The sequence below is a fragment of the Lynx rufus genome, unplaced genomic scaffold (assembly GCF_022079265.1).
Source record: "Lynx rufus isolate CCGP_SWC_20201006 ecotype Redwood Valley unplaced genomic scaffold, mLynRuf1.p SCAF_35, whole genome shotgun sequence".
NCBI classification, from domain to species: domain Eukaryota; kingdom Metazoa; phylum Chordata; class Mammalia; order Carnivora; family Felidae; genus Lynx; species Lynx rufus.
In genome coordinates, this window is record NW_025814851.1 from 1,377,135 (window position 1) to 1,395,426 (window position 18,292).

At 37.2% G+C, this 18,292-nt stretch overlaps 1 protein-coding gene across 1 annotated transcript in view; it reads right to left on the minus strand.

Annotated features, from left to right (window-relative positions):
• The window catches only part of WNK3 (WNK lysine deficient protein kinase 3), a 154,448-nt gene that overhangs the window by 92,351 nt on the left and 43,805 nt on the right, over positions 1-18,292 (minus strand). Inside the window, exons 7-9 of the mRNA XM_047093639.1 lie at positions 13,468-13,762; positions 12,440-12,633; positions 12,195-12,344 (exon numbers count right to left, since the gene is read on the minus strand). Coding sequence (XP_046949595.1) covers positions 12,195-12,344; positions 12,440-12,633; positions 13,468-13,762 — 639 coding nt within the window. The remainder of the gene's footprint in view (positions 1-12,194; positions 12,345-12,439; positions 12,634-13,467; positions 13,763-18,292) is intronic.

Here is an 18,292-nt window from a genome sequence, read left to right on the forward strand (position 1 = left end):
GAAGAAGGGTAGTCTTCTCAACAAATCACACTAGAGCAATTGTACATCTATAGGTAGAAGAAAAGAAAGAAAAAGAAAAATCCCGAACTTAACCTCACACCTTATACAAAAATTAACAAAATAACATAGATCACCTAGATCATAAGTGAAAACCATAAATTAAAAAACAAATAGGGGCACCTGGGTGGCTCAGTTAAGTGTCCAAACTTGATTCTGGCTCAGGTCATGATCTCACAGTTTATGAGATCAAGCCCCATGTTAGGCTCTACACTGACAGAGTGGAGCCTGACTGGGATTCTCTCTCTTCCTCTATCTCTACCTGTCCCCTTCTTCTCTCTCAAAATAAATGAATAAACTTAAACAAACAAACAAACAAAAACAAGAGAATAACTCCAGGGTCTAAGACTAGGCAAAAAGTTAGATTTAACACCAAAGACACAATCAATACAAAAAATAAATAAATAAATTGAAAAATTGGACCTCATCAAAGTTTAAATTTGTTCTCTTAATTTCTTGAAAAATGTTTGTTTATATAAGGCAAAAGTTATAAGATTGCATTGTATGGCTTATGATACATGTACGTATAATATATATGTATACACACACACACACACACACACACACACACACACACACATATATATATATATATATATCAATGATAGCTTAAAGCCTAGAGGGAATAAATGGTTACATGGTTCTTATATTTTATATAATACACTATTAAATAAAATATTAAAGCCATGTAGAAACTGCAGAATTAAGAATGTAAATTAAAATCCCTTGAGAAACCACAAAAAAAAAAAACACTGAAAAGGGACACAAGAAATTTTTGGGGTTTGGTGAAATGTTAAGCATCTTGATTGTGGCATATATCTATGAAGTCATTGAATTGTATGCTATAAATATATGCAGTTTATTGTTCATAAATTATACCTGAATAAAGTTGTTTAAAAGTGGAAACATCCATAGCTAACATTACACTTAATGGTGAAAGATTCAAATCTTTCCCACTAAGATCAATCATACAAGGATGTCCTCTCTCACTACTTCTATTCCATATGGCACTGGAAGTTCTAGAAAGAGCAATCAGGAAGAAAAAGAAATAAAAGTCTTTCAAATTAAAAAAGGAAAAATTACAAAAGCACAAAGCAACCAAAGAAAACATAAATTGGATTTATCAAATTAAAAAGTTTTAAGCTGCAAAGCATAGTATCAAGAAAGTGAAAAGAGAACACACCGAATGGGAGAAAATGCTGGCAAGTTGCATATCTGATAAGGGTCCAGCATCCAGAATATATAAAGAACACTTAAAACTCAACAATTAAAAGACAAAAAGAACCTTAATTTAAAAATGGGCAAAGGACTGGAGCGCCTGAGGGGCTCAGTTGGTTGAGCGTCCGACTTTGGCTCAGGTCATGATCTCATGGTTCGTGAGTTCGAGCCCTGTGTTGGGCTCTGTGCTGACAGCTCAGAGCCTGGAGGCTGCTTCAGATTCTGTGTCTCCCTCTGTCTGCCCCTCCACCACTTGCACTCTGTCTCTCGCATTGTCTCAAAAATAAATAAACATTAAAAAACATTTTTTTAAATGGGCAAAGGACTTGAATAGATATTTCTCCAAAGAAGAAAAAAAGAAGATACACAAAGAGTCCACAAGCATTTGAAAAGATTCTCAACATCATTAGCCTTTAAGGAAATGCAAACCACTTCACATCCGTTAAGATGCTACAATCAAAAAGACAAATAACAAGTGTTGAGAAGGATATGAAGAAATTGAAATCCTTATACCTTGCTGGTAGGAATGTAAAATGGTACACATGCTTTGGAAAATTTGGCAGTTCCCCAAAAAGTTAAACATGGCGTTACCATATGGCTCAGCAATTTCACTCCTGAGTATATTACCAGAGAAATGAATGTTCACACAAAAACTTGTACACAAATGCTCATACTAGCATTATTCACAACAAAAAAGTAAAAACAACCCAAATGTCCAACAACTGATGGAGGCGTAAACAAAATATGTCTATACAATGGAATATTATTTGGCTGTAAGAAGGAATGAAATACTGATGCATGCTACCCCATGGATAAACCCTGAAAACATTATCATAAGTGAAAGAAGCCAGACCCATAAAGGCATATATAGCATGATTCCATTTATATGAAATGTCTAGAATAAGCAACTAAATAGATATTGGATAAGTGAATGGCAGGGGCAGGGGAGATGGGGGTAAAGAATAATGACTGCTAATAGGGCGTTTCTTTTAGGGTGACAAGAATATCCTGGAATTAGTTAGTGGTGATGGTTGCACAACCTTGTGAATACACTAAAAATCATAGAATTGTACAGTTTAAAAGGGTGAATTTTATGGTGTATGAATTATATCTCAATAAAAGAATGCCTAGATAAAGTTGATAGAAATTACTAAAACATAGGAAGAGTATTTAGCTAAAAAAAATAGTAAAATTAAAACTGGATTCTAAAAAAAATTTTTTTTACCCAAAGAAGTTTGGCCAGGAGAAATAAAAAAAAACCAGAGGGGTAAAGAGAAAAAATAGTAAAATGGTATATGTAAATTTAGCCATATTAGTCATATGTCATATCACCATTTCAACAGATGCAGAAAAAAGCATTTGACAAAATTCAACATCCACTCAGGATAAAATATTTTTAGTGAATTGAGAATATAGAGAAATTCTTCATCTGATAAAGGTCATCTAGAAAACCCTATATCTAACAGCATACTTAGTGGTGAAATATCAAGCACTTTCTCCCTTACATCAGGGAACAAGGAAAACTGTCCAGTATCTTTTTTGCTATTTAACATTGTACTAGAGGTTGAGGCCAGTGCAATAAGGCAAAAACAGAAATAAAAAACATAAAGATTAGAAGGGAAGACATAAAACTGTCTGCATTTGATTATTTACATTGAAAATCTCAAGGAATCAATGAAAGAACAAGAACTAATAAATTGAACTTCATAAAGACACAGAGTACAAGGACAAAAAACAATTTTTTTAAATATGAAATTTATTGTCAAATTGGTTTCCATACAACACCCAGTGCTCATCCCAAAAGGTGAAAAAAACAATTTTACTTTATATACAAATGGCAAACAATTGGAAAATGTAATTTAAAAAGTAATTCCATTTTTAGTATCATCAAAACATAAATTAGGAATAAGCTTATCCAAAGGTGAGTTCCCACTACCACCACACACATACAAATGATGTGCCACAACCCCCATACTACAAAACATTGCCGAGAAATGATAGAAGATATAAATAAATGAAGAAATATGCCATTTTCCTGGGTTGGAAGATTCAATATTGTTATGGCATATCTCCTCAAATTGATCTACAGATCTGAAACAATCCCTACTAAAATCCCACCATTTTTTGGTAGAAATTGTCCATCTAATTCTAAGATTTATATGGACATGCAAAGGACCTAGAATATCCAAAGAAATCTTGAAAATGCAAACAAAGTAGAAAGAATTGTATTATCTAACTTCAAGATATATTATAACTCAACAGTAATCAAGACAGTGTGGTGCTGGCAAATGGATGGACAACTAGATCAATGCAACAGGATACATTGCCCAGAAACAGATTCATATTTATAAGTTTATTTTACTTTGGACAAGATGCTAAACAATCCAATGGGAAAACAAAATCTTTTCAACAGCTTAAACAGTGGGTTATTCATATGGGGAAAAGAAAGAACTTTGACCTCCTACTTCACACCACTCATAAAATTAATGTAGGATGGACTACAGACCTCAACATAAAACCTAAAACCATAAAACAGGGAGTATTTTTGTAACTTGGGTGTAGGCAAAGGTTTCTGAGGCCACAGAAAAAAGTAACCACAACAGAAAATTCTGATGAATTAGACTTCATCAAGGTTAAATACTCTGTTTCATCAACTTCATCAAGACTAAATACTCTGTTTCGTCAAATGAAATCATTACAAAAATTAATGAGCAATCCACCGATTGGAGAATAGATCTGTAAAACATATACTTGCTAAAAGGCTAGTATTATCCAGAATATATAAGAACTTGTACAAGCCAACAATGTAAGGCAACTACAATGGGCAAAGTAAAATGGGCAAATGCCTTGAACAGACACTTCACAAAGAAAAATACACAAAGGCCAATAAATACATGAAAAGGTGCTCAACAACACAGACATCAGGGAAATGCAAATTAAAACTACAAGATACCACTACACACCCACCAGAATAGCTAAAATTAGTGTTAGTGAGGGTGTAACACTCATATATTGCTGATGTTACTGTAAAATAGTGCCAATGTGGAAAAAAGGTAAATACCTATCCCATGGCCCAGCAATTCTACTCCTAGGTATTATTCAGGAGAAATAAAAACATATGTTAACAAAAAGACTTATACAAGAATATTCACAGCAGTTTTATTATTAATAACCCCAAACTAGAAACCACTCAGGTACTCATGAATAGTAAAATGGACAGATTTGGTATATTCATACAATAGAATATTACTCTGCAGTAAAAAGAAATTATTGATACACACAATATGGATCAATCTCAAAAATCTACTGAGAGAAGCCTTATACAAGAGTACACACTGTATGATTCCAATTATATGAAGATCTAGAACAGGATAAACTAAGGTGAAAAAACTCAACAACAGTCAACTCTGGTGGGGTGTGGGGAGTATTGACTGGGAAGAGTCATGAGGGAGCTTTCTGAAGTAATGGCAGTATTCTGAATTGGGTGGACAAGCTACAGCCTGCAGGCCAAAGCTGGCACACCATCTATTTGTGAATAGTTATATTGAAACACAGCCATGTCAATTTTTTTTATATATTGTCTATGGCCATTTTCATGCATGTAATAGCAGAGCTGAGTCGCTGTAACAGAGACTCTATAGCCCACAACGACTAAAATAGTTACTACCTATACCTTTACAGAAAATGTTTGCCAACACCTGGTCTATATTTTGATAATTGGTTGCGTAACACAAGTGTAAGCATTTGTCAAATCTCATTGAATTATAATCTATGCATTTTACTGCATACAAATATAAACTAAAAAAATTAACGCTTAGTTCTAGCCAATGATATGAATGCTGAAGTATTTATGAAGTATACTGATGTCAACAACTTTAATTTTGAAATGTGCCAGAAAAACGAGATGGATTGATAAGTGAATAAAGGGATGGATATGTAATTGAGCAAATACAACAGAAGTTAGCTATAGAATCTAGTTGGTAGGTTATATGGATGTTCACTTTATGATTTTTCAAATTTTATGTTATCTTTGAAATTTTTCTTAATAAAATGTTGAGGAATTTTTTTTAATTAGGTAAGGAAAGTATACAGCACACACCTACAGAAACGAATATTCCATTCCAAAATACTTCATGAAGAACTTTATTCTAAAGAAATAACCCCAGGGGCTCCTGGGTGGCTCAGTCAGTTAAGCGTCTGACTCCAGCTCAGGTCATGATTTCGTAGTTTGTGGGTTTGAGTCTTGCATCAGGCTCTGTGCTGACAGTTCAGAGCCTGGAGCCTGCTTTGGATTCTGTGTTTCCCTCTCTCTCTGCTCCTACCCTGTTCACGCTCTCTTTCTCTCTCAAAATAAATAAACATTAAAAGAATTTTTTTAAAGAAATAACCTCAGAATAGAATGCTTTGTCTGAAGAACCATCAACTGCAAAGATCTTTATTAATCCTTGATTGTTTCTGTTAGGAGTCAGCTTGCACACACTGGAATTCACTATAATTTATACCCTTGAGGAAGAGGGAATTTTATAAAATACACAGTACTTGAGATAATAGCTGTTTGGAATACTAAAATACCATCAATAGAAAATTCCTACAGGACAGTACACCTTTTATCTAAGGACCTCAAGGCATTTTATTAGCCAAACTCAATAAATTCAGAGTCTTCAGAGTTATCTAAAGCAGAACAAAACAGCCACACACACACATACACACACAAAAACAAGAAAATACTAGATTGTCAATTTCTTTCTATAAATAATTCAATCAATCCCCTGAGTTAACTAAATCTCAATGAAGTCATCATGTCCGTCTTCTCCAATTCTGGCAGGGAGGATACTATCTTACAAAGAGGCTGGCTGGTGGGTGTAATGATTAAGGGCACAGCCTTTGCAGCCAAATAGTTTGGGTTCAAATCCTGACCTTCCTGTAACCTCTGTGAACCTCAGTTTCCTCACCTATAAAACAGGAGTAATGATAGCTACAATTCATACAGTTGTGAGAATAGTACTTGTAAAATCATTAAGACAGTATTTGGCACCTGGGAATCACTTAATAGTGTCCATTACTATCATCTCATAAAGGCAAATGCTGTATTATAAATGTAGAGTAATAAGATAATCACTGGCTCCTAACATTTTAGAATTAACTGGCCTCCTTGCTGTTCTTCAAACATGCCAGACACTCTCCTTCTCCAGGGCCTTTCACTGCTTATTCCCTCTGCCTCAAATGTGCACTGTGGGCTACATCACCTCCTTCAAATGTTTGCTCAAATGTCAATGAGGCCTACCCTGATCACTACCTTATTTAAAATTACAACCCACTTTCCTCCTTACCCTGCTCCACATTTCCCCCAGTCTCCTGGGACCATATTATAAATTTACTTTTTATTAAGGTTATTAACAGAGTCTCTCTGCATTAGGAAACAAAAGTCAATGCCAGAAGGGATTTTTGTGTTTTATTCACTGATACATCCCAAGTAGGTGCTCAAATATTTTTTTTGTTATCATCATCTGGTTTAACCCCTCCAACTTTAGAGATGAGGAAACCCCAGAGACTTGAGTCAAGGCCACGCACTGAATAAGGAAAAGACCCAGGAATGGGGACTGTGACTCCCTGTACAATGCCATTTCTACCTAGCTCACTATCTCCCTGACCCTTGAACATCACAGAAAAATCACAATCATCTATATTTTTCCTCCAGGAGGATTTACCTTTGGAATTTCTTGGCTTTGCAAATGCTGCTGTGTCTATAACATAGAAATGCTCTAAAAGACAGTGGAAGCCTGCACTGGAATACTAAGTGTTGATGAGCAGAAGAAGGTGGCTGATTTGAAAGAAATATCCCAGAGCTTTGACAGAGGGTCTGCTGTTGTAATTGTGTTTCTGCTGACCGAAAAACAAGTGTTGAGCCAGAAGATGTTGCCACTGTGGCTGGACAGCGGACTGCTGCTGAATGCATGCTGGCTGGTGCTACACTAGGGTTTTCTTCAGGGGAAATGTTTGCTAATGCTGAAGCACTTGAGTCTGCTTTAAGGGCTGCATTATGTATTTTTCCATTGCCACTGGTTGCAAGTTTTCTTGCAAAGGAGATATAATCCGTACCATATCCATACCTTCAACATACCTGGTAATGTCTGAACTTGGTTAGGTGCCTGTGAATGAGGTAAACGCTGATGGAAAGCAGCGTGGTGGCTACCCAAAGACTGCTGTTGATTTACAAGACCTTCTTTAGTAGACAACTGATGGCTTTTCTGTGCTTCTCTATAAGATGAATGAGTCATGTGCAGATGCTGAATGAAAACTGAATGAGAAACCTGGCTTGGTATTAGATATGATCGTGAAAACTGTGTAGATAAAGTGGGGGGGGGGCTGGATCTGGGCCTGCGAGGAGGCCTGTTGAATGAAGGACATCTGCGCAGGATGCCGAAGTTGTCCTTCCATGGCCCTCTGACATGTAATGCTAATTGAGTGGGTTTTTAGCTGCTGGTGTCTAAAACCAACATCTGCTTGTGATGCAGCTGCTGAGTACTGGACATTAAGATTAATGTTAAAAATGTCTTTTGCTCCAACTTTGAAGAATTACCACCTTAGGGTTGTGTTAAATAGATTTGTTCATCAGAAGTCTGTACTACATAAGGTGGTACGGAGTGTAACTTCTGATCTGCAGCGTTTGCAATATGTATGTGCTTGTTATCGGTAGGGTTTACTGTGTATACTTGCTGAGTTATGTAGGTTGCCTGTTCAGCTGTCTAGATGGTGTAAGCAGTTTGTGCTGAATAATGGGCATGCTCAAGTGGCAGTGCCCAGTAAGCAAACTGTTCTATAGATTGCACAGAATAAGCTGCTTGGATCATATATGCTGGCTGGTCTGGAAAAGCTGACAAAACCTGAGGTTGCACTGGAAAAGCAAGATGCCCTTAGGCTGGAGCCAAATAAGAGGCCTGTACCACAGGCAGGAATGGATAAGAAGTCTGCACAGAATGAGGTGACTGTGAGCCTGGTGGTTGTACAGTACAAAGAAGATATTCTGGGGCTGGCAGTGAATAAACACACTGTGCTGTAGCCTGGATTGGGTAAATTGGCTATGATGGCTAAAAAGCTTGTTCTGGGGATGTATCACAAATGGCAGCTGCCCAGGAGCCTTCACTGGGAAGGATGGCAGTTCTGCAGGTGGCCCTGGAAAAGTGTGTTGAATAGAGTAAGAGGGTCATTGCAGGGACTGAATCACACTTTTAATATCACCTTTTCACTGCTGCTGACTTGCATGAGCTTCAGACACTCTCAGAATACAATCCCACTGCACAATTTTTTGTAGTGATGCCATAATCTTAGGTTGTAAAATTAATGGCTGCTGCTGACTAGAGGCTTGGAAACAAGGTTTCTTCAAATACACAGTCTGGCTTTGTGGCACTGAAGAACCTAGAGTCTCCTAGACTCCTGATGTACTACGGGGTATGGGTGGGGTACTAAATATATCTTTTGTGAAGGCTAATTGGCCCCTGAATGCCCCCCAGTGGAATTAGAAGGGAGCTGAACTGTACCAGCAGCCTTCTGTGCACTGCTCATGTATTGTGCAGAATTATTTGACAAAGCTTGAGAACAGTTAACCAATAATAAACTAGAATTCTGGGGGTGCCTGGGTGATTCAGTTGGTTAAGCATCCGACTCTTGATTTCAGCTCAGGTCATGATCTCAGAGTTGTGAGATTGAGCCCCACATCGGGCTCCATACTGGGCATGGAACCTGCTTGGGATTCTCTCTCTCCCCCACCCTTTCTTTCTTTCTCCCTCTGCCCCCCCCCCCCCACATGCATGTGCTCTCTCTCTCTCTCAAAAAAAAAAAAACAAAGAAAGAAAGAAAAGAAGTTAGAAGTCATTAGAATCTGGTGATTTGGTTAATTCCTGATTTCCATTTCTAGGGCCAGGCTCAAGTTGAAGACCAATTTTGGATGCTGGGAAATCATTCGTGAAGCAGACAATGTCTGAGGAGAAACTGCAGAAAAGACTGGTTGTGGAACTCCAGTAACTGACAAGTCTAAAGTCATATGTTGGGGTGAAGTTTGTCCATCTGTTCCAAAGTTCAGCTGCAGTTCCTGGTTGTGGTGCAAGGAAAATTCAAATTATAAATGCATATGCCATGCCCATTTTAATGGGACTCTCCCAGACAAAATGATAGATAAAATAATGCTATGTTCTAAAAAGTTCAGTAAGCTATCAAAAAGGTACTGGTATTAGTCCTATAAAAATCTTTAATACCATGAGTAAATGCTAGTTGAATACACTAAGGGATTGAGACCAGTCCTAATAATATACTGCTCGTGGCTTCTCATTTATTGCACTTGTTATATAACTCATTCAAGCCCTGGCAGAGATTCAGAGTAACTGAATCTAACACCTTCACACACTAGACACTGGAAGTTCCAAGAAAAAGCTCAAAAGGATTTCAATATCATAGCTAAAATGAACATAGAAGCTCTCCAAAGAGGAGAGAGAATTGGCTGAATAAATATAGGTTGGATGCAATAATTCCTAGAACTTGAACCACCACATTCATAAAAAGACACCAACAAAGTGCTTGCTTATGTAGCTTCTATATATGGGGGGGAGTCTAAAAAATAGCATGTATGTGATATACAGATGTATATAAACAAAATTATATATGTATAATAGGAAAAAAGACAAATCTAGAGGCTCTATCGACAAATATAAACAAAAAGTTGTCTCTAGCTGGAGAAATAACAGGTGATTTTCATGGTCTTCTTTATAACTTCATAGGCTTTATTTTTAAATAGGTAAATAATACTCTTACACTAATTTTTGAAACTTAAAAAATTTTTGGAGCACATTTTAAAATACACATATCTGCATACTTATGTGGTTGAACCTAAGATAATTTAAGCATCCTTTCAACACACTTGGCATGAAAGTCTAAGAAAGAGGCAAATCAAACCACAAGAGCTCAATTATGAATATGTACCATGTTATCACCAAACACTAGCCAAATACAATGCACTGTCAACTCTATCAGATTAAATTTACCCCCAGCAGGTTTTAAATACATCAGGCATTTGTCAAGTATGTGTATGCTTTCTCCTACAAGACTGTGAACTCCTTGAGGGTATGGACCATATTTTATTTTATCTTACATACATAGAAATGGTAGTCATTAAAAACTGTTTGATGAACTGTGACTTACTATATATCAATCTCTTAAAAGAAACAGATGCACCAGCTGCTAACTGAATCATATACAGAGAATGCCTAGGAGCTCAGACCATCTCATTCCCAAAGACAAAAGGCACACGTAGGAGTTGGTGAGGTTGAGAAAAGAAAATGCAGTGATGGCAAAAAAAAAAAAAAAAAAGCTGAACCATGTGTCCAGAGTTCATAACCTAGGGAACCAGAATAGTCAATATATGAACTCTTACAAACACTGTTTACTCCTTGTCAGAAATGAATAATGCTAAGTTTGAGAGTCAAAAAGACACACTTATTTCTCCTACAGAAATAAACATGAATCAAAAAAAGCCAAGATCTAATAAACTGTCAGTATCCAAAATACATAAACATCTTATACAACTCAACACCAAAACACACAAATAATCCAATTGAAAATGGGCAGAAGACATGAACAGACATTTCTCCAAAGAAGACATACAGATGGCCAACAGACACATGAAAAGATGATTAACATCACTCATCATCAGGGAAATGCAAATCAAAACTACAGTGAGATATCACTTCATACCTGTCAGAATGGCTAAAACCAAAAACACATAAAACAAGTGTTGGCAAGGATGTGGAGAAAAAGGAACCCCCTTGCACTGTTGATGAGGATACAAACTGGTGCAGCCACTCTGGAAAACAATATGGAGCTTCCTCAAAAAATTAAAAATAGGACTATCATATGATCCAGCAATTCCACTACTGGGTATTTCCCCCCTAAAGATTACAAAAAACACTAATTCAAAAAGATATATGCACTCTGATGTTTATAGCGAAACTAATTACAACAGCAAAATTATGGAAGCAACCCAAGTGTCCATCAATAGATGAATGGATAAAGATGTAGTATGTGTGTGTGTGTGTGTGTGTGTGTGTGTGTGTGTGTGTGTGTGTGTATAAACACAATGGAATATTATTTGGCCATAATAAAGAACGAAATCTTGCTGTTTACAACAACATGGATGGATCTAGAGGGTATAATACTAAGTGATACAAGTCAGTCAGAGATAGACAAATACCATATGATTTCACTCATATGTGGAATTAAAGAAATGACATAAACAAACAAAGAAAAAAAGAGACAAACTAAGAAAACAGACTCTTAATTACAGAGAACAAACCCTTCTGGTTACCAGAAGGCAGGTGGGGGTGGGGGGGGGGATGGGTGAAATAGATGAAGGGTATTAAAGAGTTCACTTGTCGTGATGAGCACAGGGTGATGCATGGAAGTGTGGGATCACTATATTGTACACCTGAAATTAATATCACACTGTATGTTTAACTATACTGGAATTAAAATTTTTCAAAAAGCCAAGAATTTAGATAAAGTGCCAAAGATTTTGCCTATAAAATATTATTTCTAATTAACTACAAAAGACATCCCTCCACATTCAAACCAGGCTAGAAAAGTCCAATACAAAGAACAAACCATCATCACCAAGAGAAAGAGATCTGATTTATAAATAAACTTGTTTATCGATATATGGTGTCCTCAGTGTCTTTGCCAATAATACAATCAGTGTCTCAAGATTCTAGTTTCACAATGTTAGGTACATCCTCAGGCATAAACAACTTTTAACTTTCAGTGAGTTTTATATAATTATATTGAATTTATGAAAGAGAGCCTTTGAAAGGGAGGAAATCTAGGCAGTGTTAAATACATTTAACAGAATACAGAACCTCTAAAATACACCTTACCTTTACCTGTGAGACCGTCTGGACAGTTAATGGGGAAACCTGGGGTTGTGAGACAACTGGAGGTCCAAGGACATGTACAGGCAAAACAGTGGACTGACCTTGAACCAAAGGCAAAATGTGGGGCTGAGACAGCTTTGGCTGCTGTTGCAGCTGTTAAATAAGAAAAAAAATATGTTAAAGATAAACTCTCCCATTTACAGTAAATATATGGATTATATATTTAAAAATATAACAGTTCACCTTACCCCTGAAATCTGCTGGTAATGTCCTACTCGCTGCTGGGATGGATAAATCATCCCTGGAACATTTATTTCAGCCTGTGGGATGTTGGAAACCACTTGAGAACCCATCTTCTGGTCTGAGGAATAGGCCACACTGGGATGACTTGAAGTATCTGAGTGTATAGCAGATCCAGCTCCTGCCTCAGACAAATTGTCACCTATGACAAAGAAAAGAAGCAACAAGTAGAAGGAAAAACTTGAAGCACAAGGTCTAAATGACATGGGAAATAATAAGTGTTTTATATTTTCTTTTACTCTGACAACCCAAGACAACTTGAAATAAAATATGCACACTATACAATTAACCAAAAACCATCATGTAAACTCTCCATGCTGACATTGTAGTAGAACTAAAATTTTCTTAGTAAAGCAAACCTAAAAACAAAGAATCACATAAAAATCAACTCCATTTGCTGGCCATTTCATGTAAATCCCTAACTAATCTACACTTACCATTAGGATTCCAGTAAAATCTAAGGGTCATATATATTCTCATTCTCTTAGACCCTGGCTAGAAAATACTATCTTTACAGAACAATTGGTTATTACTATGAAAACACTAAAAAAAGAAAAGAAAATACTATGTCCTTCTAGAGAAGAGAATGTATTATAGCAGAAAAATTAAAGGAACTACAATAATTTTATACTTGAGTCTAAAAACAAAGGATCTTAAAGTCTAAAAAATTCCTCCTTAAAAAATAAATTTTCCCTTTAGTTCCAAATATTCTTTATTTAAGGATTTACATTAGACCTTTAAAAATGGTAAAAATATTATAGCTCTTATTCAATTAGCACTTTGGACAAGTCATGTAACAAAACAGTTTCTTAATTTTAAAATAAGATAACTAGGCTAGCTTGTCTATTTCAGGGAGTTTGTAAAAGGACTAATGAAATGATGGATAATAGAATTCTTTGAAAAGCACAAAAGTACTATTTCAAGATAAGGGAACACAATCACACGTTTGTTTACTTTTATAAATTAGGACTACTACCTGTAACAGAGGAGCAGTGCTGCTGTGGTTTTCTTTGTAGAAACTGTTGTCGAACATGCTGATCAACTTCAGTTTCTTCACATTCAGTCCCCGTGTGCTGAGCAGGAGCATGGGACAAAGTTGTATTCTGGTGCTGAGGGAGTACATTCCCCACAGACTTGCACTGGGAATCCCTGCGTTCTTCCAAACAGCCAGCTGGTTTCTTCTCCCTTGTCTTCTTTATCAGGGTGACCCGGTCTCTAATGGACTTAGCAACAGCTTTGGAATCACTTTCATGGAAGAATCCTGACTTGACCTACAAACAAAACATAATAAGCAAACTACATCTTTAACATTTAAGATTTTTAACTTTTTTTTTTTTACCAGCAGAGTTATTTTGCACTCCCAAATTGCAAATGCCATTAAATAACAGCTAATTTGTTTACATATTCTTTTTGTTTCAATTCAATATAATTGACATAGTTTCAGGTGTATATCATAGTAATTAAATAATTTTTTATACAGGGGTGCCTGGGTGGCTTAGTCGGTTGAGCGTCTGACTTGGCTCAGGTCACAATCTCACAGTTTCGTGGGTTCGAGCCCTACATCCGGCTCTGTGCTGACAGCTCAGAGCCTGGAGCCTGCTTCAGATTTTGTGTCTCACTCTCTCTCTGCCCCTCCGCACCCCCCCCCTCAAAAATGAATAAACATTAAAAAAGTTTAAATAATTTTTTTATACAATTTTATGTTGAGAGGTAGACAGGGAGACAGAGTGCATGTGAGCAGGGGAAGGGCAGAGAGAGAGGGAGAGAGGGAGAATCCCAAGCAGGCTCCACACTGTCAGTGCAGAGCCTGACATAGGGCTCAAACTCATGAACCTGTGAGATCATGAACTGAGCCAAAACCAAGAGTGGAACACTTCATTAACTGAGCCACCCAGGCGCCCCTCAATATTTTCGATGTACATCTAGGTTCTTTCTTTTTAATGTTTATTTATTTTTGAGAGAGAGAGAGAGAGAGAGAGAGAGAGAGAGAGAGAGAGAGAAACACGGAGCGTGAGCAGGAGAGTGGGAGAGAGACTGAGGAAGACACAGAATCAGAAGCAGGCTCCAGGCTGTCAGCATAGAGCCCGACACGGGGCTTGAACTCACAAACTGTGAGATCATGACCTGAGCCGAAGTCAGACACCCAACTGAATGAGCTACCCAGGCCCACCTTCTATGTTCTTTCTTAGACATACATAAATGTAGAGCCTTTAATAAGCATAAGAAAAATACCACTACCAAGTATTGTTAAAAGAATTGTGGCTTTAACCAAAACAAACAAATAACTTGATGTTTCAGTACATGAAGTCTTATTACAGTTAATTTATGACTGTCATTAAGGTTTGTGAAAGATTAAAAGGTTTCTTATTCAACAACATTAAGTGCCTACAATGTGCCCAGTACTGGACTCCAGAGACATTAAAGTTATTACACTGGTTGTTTGTCCTGTATGAGCACAAAATCTGGTGGTAAGATGGTACATATTTAACTTAAAGTAAGGTAGAAAGCTTTAAGCTGCTATAAAAGCCCTAAAGGGAAAAGAGAAGAAAGCATCACAGAGGAAGGTAAACTCTGACTTGAATTAAAACAAACAAACAAAAAAGGAACTTGCTGGCTATTAAGGGAGGTGGAGATGAAGTTTAGAGATCCACACTCCAGGCAAAGGTAAATCTGCTCACAGCAAAGTACTACATCTTACCAGGTGTTAGAAGTGTGAGAGAAGTTAAGGGCTTGCTGTCTGAGAAGAGCGGGGCTGAGGAGCAGAAAGATGACTTGAGGAGGTGGCATGGCATATCATTCTCAGTCCTACAATCTGTTTTTTAAAGTATGCCTTGTGGGTCTGAAGACTCAGGAAAATTTCGTGGTAGTTGAAAGATGATTAAAATGTTAGATGGAATCCATATATTTAATTTCACTCCCTCCAAAAGCTCTAAAAAAAATCCCCATACTAAATGGATTTTTAAGTTATAAACCCACAAGAACAGGGAGAATAAGAGTAAAACAACAGCAACAACATTTTGGACACTCCAGAATGTGGAAAACAGATTAAGTCACCTAGAAGACCTGAAAATGGTGAACTAAAACAGATTAAGTGACCTAGAAGACCTGAAAATGTTGAACTAGGGAAAGCAGAGAATCATTATCATTTATACTGAAAAATATTCACAAGGCACAGGAACTGGCAATACCTGTTCTAGCACTGGTGTGAGAAGCACTTAAATATTTGGATCCCTGTGCCCCTTCCTCCATTCCACACCTTTGGGTGATTGATTCTCCCCTCCCCAAGAAGCCTGGAGTTTTGTTCTCTAGAGAGGGTAAAAGAGAGGATCTCTGGACTATAGAACACCAGGCACAGTTGACGGTAAAGCTACCATGTAGAAAGTAAGATTAAATGACAATATGCACACTGAATGCCATATGCAGAAACCCTCAGCCCTTTCCCCCACTTGGCTACCAAAATACCAGTAACCAGCCCCCTACCCTTCAGGAAGGACACTAAAGATGATTCTCTGGGGGAATCGGACCAATCCAAGAATACAGACCTACAAATATTGATGTCAGAGATTCCTTAATTAAAGGCCCACCGTAGAGGTGAACGTTAACAAGTCTGATACAAGCAATCACATCATCCAATGGGCTTCTAAGTTTCTGTGGAACACAAATTATGGCCCCTCAAAGATGTCCCATCCTAATCCTCAAACCTATGAATATGAGGAGAGATCAGTCCCATTATTTTGCTATGAACAGGTGACCTTAAAATAGGGACATTATCTGGGTGAGACTTTTACTAGCTGGTGACTAAGGATTCAACATGTCATTGCTGCCTTTGAAGATGGAGTGAGGACACAGGAAGGGATTGAAAAGCAGCCTCTAGGAGTGGAAAGTGACCACCACCTAATAGCCAGCAAGGAAACGGGGGCCTCTGTCTTACAACTATATAGAATTGAATTCTGCCAAAAACTCATAAGCAGATATGCCCACAGTACCTCCAGATAAGAACCCTGGCTACTAACACCTTAATTTCAGCCTGTGAGATCCTAAGCAGAGACTACAGTGAAGCCCACTAGGACTTTTGACCTCCAGAACTGAATTAATAAATGGGTGCTGCTTTAAGTCACTTAATTTGTGGTAATTTGTTACACAGCAACAGAAAACATATATAGTCTCCTATAGTCTATTAATCATGAGCAGCGAGTTAAGAATTACCAGAAATATGAGAAAAGCCTCTAACAAGAAGACAGTATAAAACCAACAAAGGTAAAACAGCAATTTGGAGAAAAGAGACTACACAGGTAGAAAAATGTCAGAAACACTTTTTTTTACAAATGTTACAGAGAGGTGCGATAATATTGCCTCAACAAAACAAAGAACAAGATGTTTACTCTAAGGAAGGAACAGACCAAAAAATGAATAGGAACTCTTAAAATTAAAACCATGATAACAGAAATGAAAAACTCAATGGGTTAGAAAATAAAGTTGATAATATCTGCCAGAAAGGAGAATAAAAGGACAATAAAGGTGGAAAATAGAAAAGAAAGAACAGTGGAGAATTAGTCCAAAAGGTCCAATATCCAAATGCTAATAGTTCCAGAAAGAAAAAAATGGGGAGAAATGATCAATAAAATACTTCAAGAAACTTCCCAGAAACTAAAGGATATGAGTTGACAGATTGGAAAGGTCCACTGAGAACCAACAAAGTAGATGAAAATAGACTCAAATCAAGACACATCACTTTATTTTAAAGTCTAGATTGTCTGATATAAGTATGGCTACTCGAGTTTTCTTTTGTTGACCATTAGCATGATAGATGGCTTTCCATCCCCTCGAGATCACAAAAGCCATATATGAACGACCCAATGCTAATATCATCCTCAATGCGGAAAAACTGGGAGCTTTCCCCCTAAGGTCAGGAACAAGACAGGGATGTCTACTCTCGCCACTGTTATTCAACACAGTATTGGAAGTCTTAGCCTCTGCAATCAGACAACACAAAGAAATAAAAGACATCCAAATCAGCCAGGAGGAGGTCAAACTTTCACTCTTCACAGATGACAGGATACTCTATACGGAAAAGCCAAAAGATTCCACCAAAAAACTACTAGAATTGATTCATGAATTCAGGATAGCTGCAAGATATAAAATCAATCCACAGAAATTGGTTGCATTCCTATACACCAACAATGAACTGACAGAAAGAGAAATCAAGGAATCGATCCCATTTACAGTTGCACCAAAACCATAAGATACCTAGGAATAAATCTAACCAAAGAGGTGAAAAATCTATACACTGAAAACTATAGAAAGCTTATGAAAGAAATTGAAGAAGACACAAAGAAATGGAAAAAGATTCCATGCTCCTGGATAGGAAGAACAAATATTGTTAAAATGTCGATACTACCCAAAGAAATCTACATATTCAATGCAATCCCTATCAAAATAACACCAGCATTCTTCACAGAGCTAGAACAAATAATCCTAAAATTTGTATGGAGCCAGAAAAGACCCCGAATAGCCAAAGCAATCTTGAAAAAGAAAACCAAAGCAGGAGGCATCACAATCCCAGACTTCAAGCTATACTACAAAGCTGTAACCATCAAGACAGTATGGTACTGGCACAAGAACAGGCACTCAGATCAATGGAACAGAATAGAGAACCCAGAAATGGACCCACAAACATATGGCCAACCAATCTTTGACAAAGCAGGAAAGAATATCCAATGGAATAAAGACAGTCTCTTCAGCAAGTGGTGCTGGGAAAACTGGACAGCAACATGCAGAAGAATGAACCTGGACGACTTTCT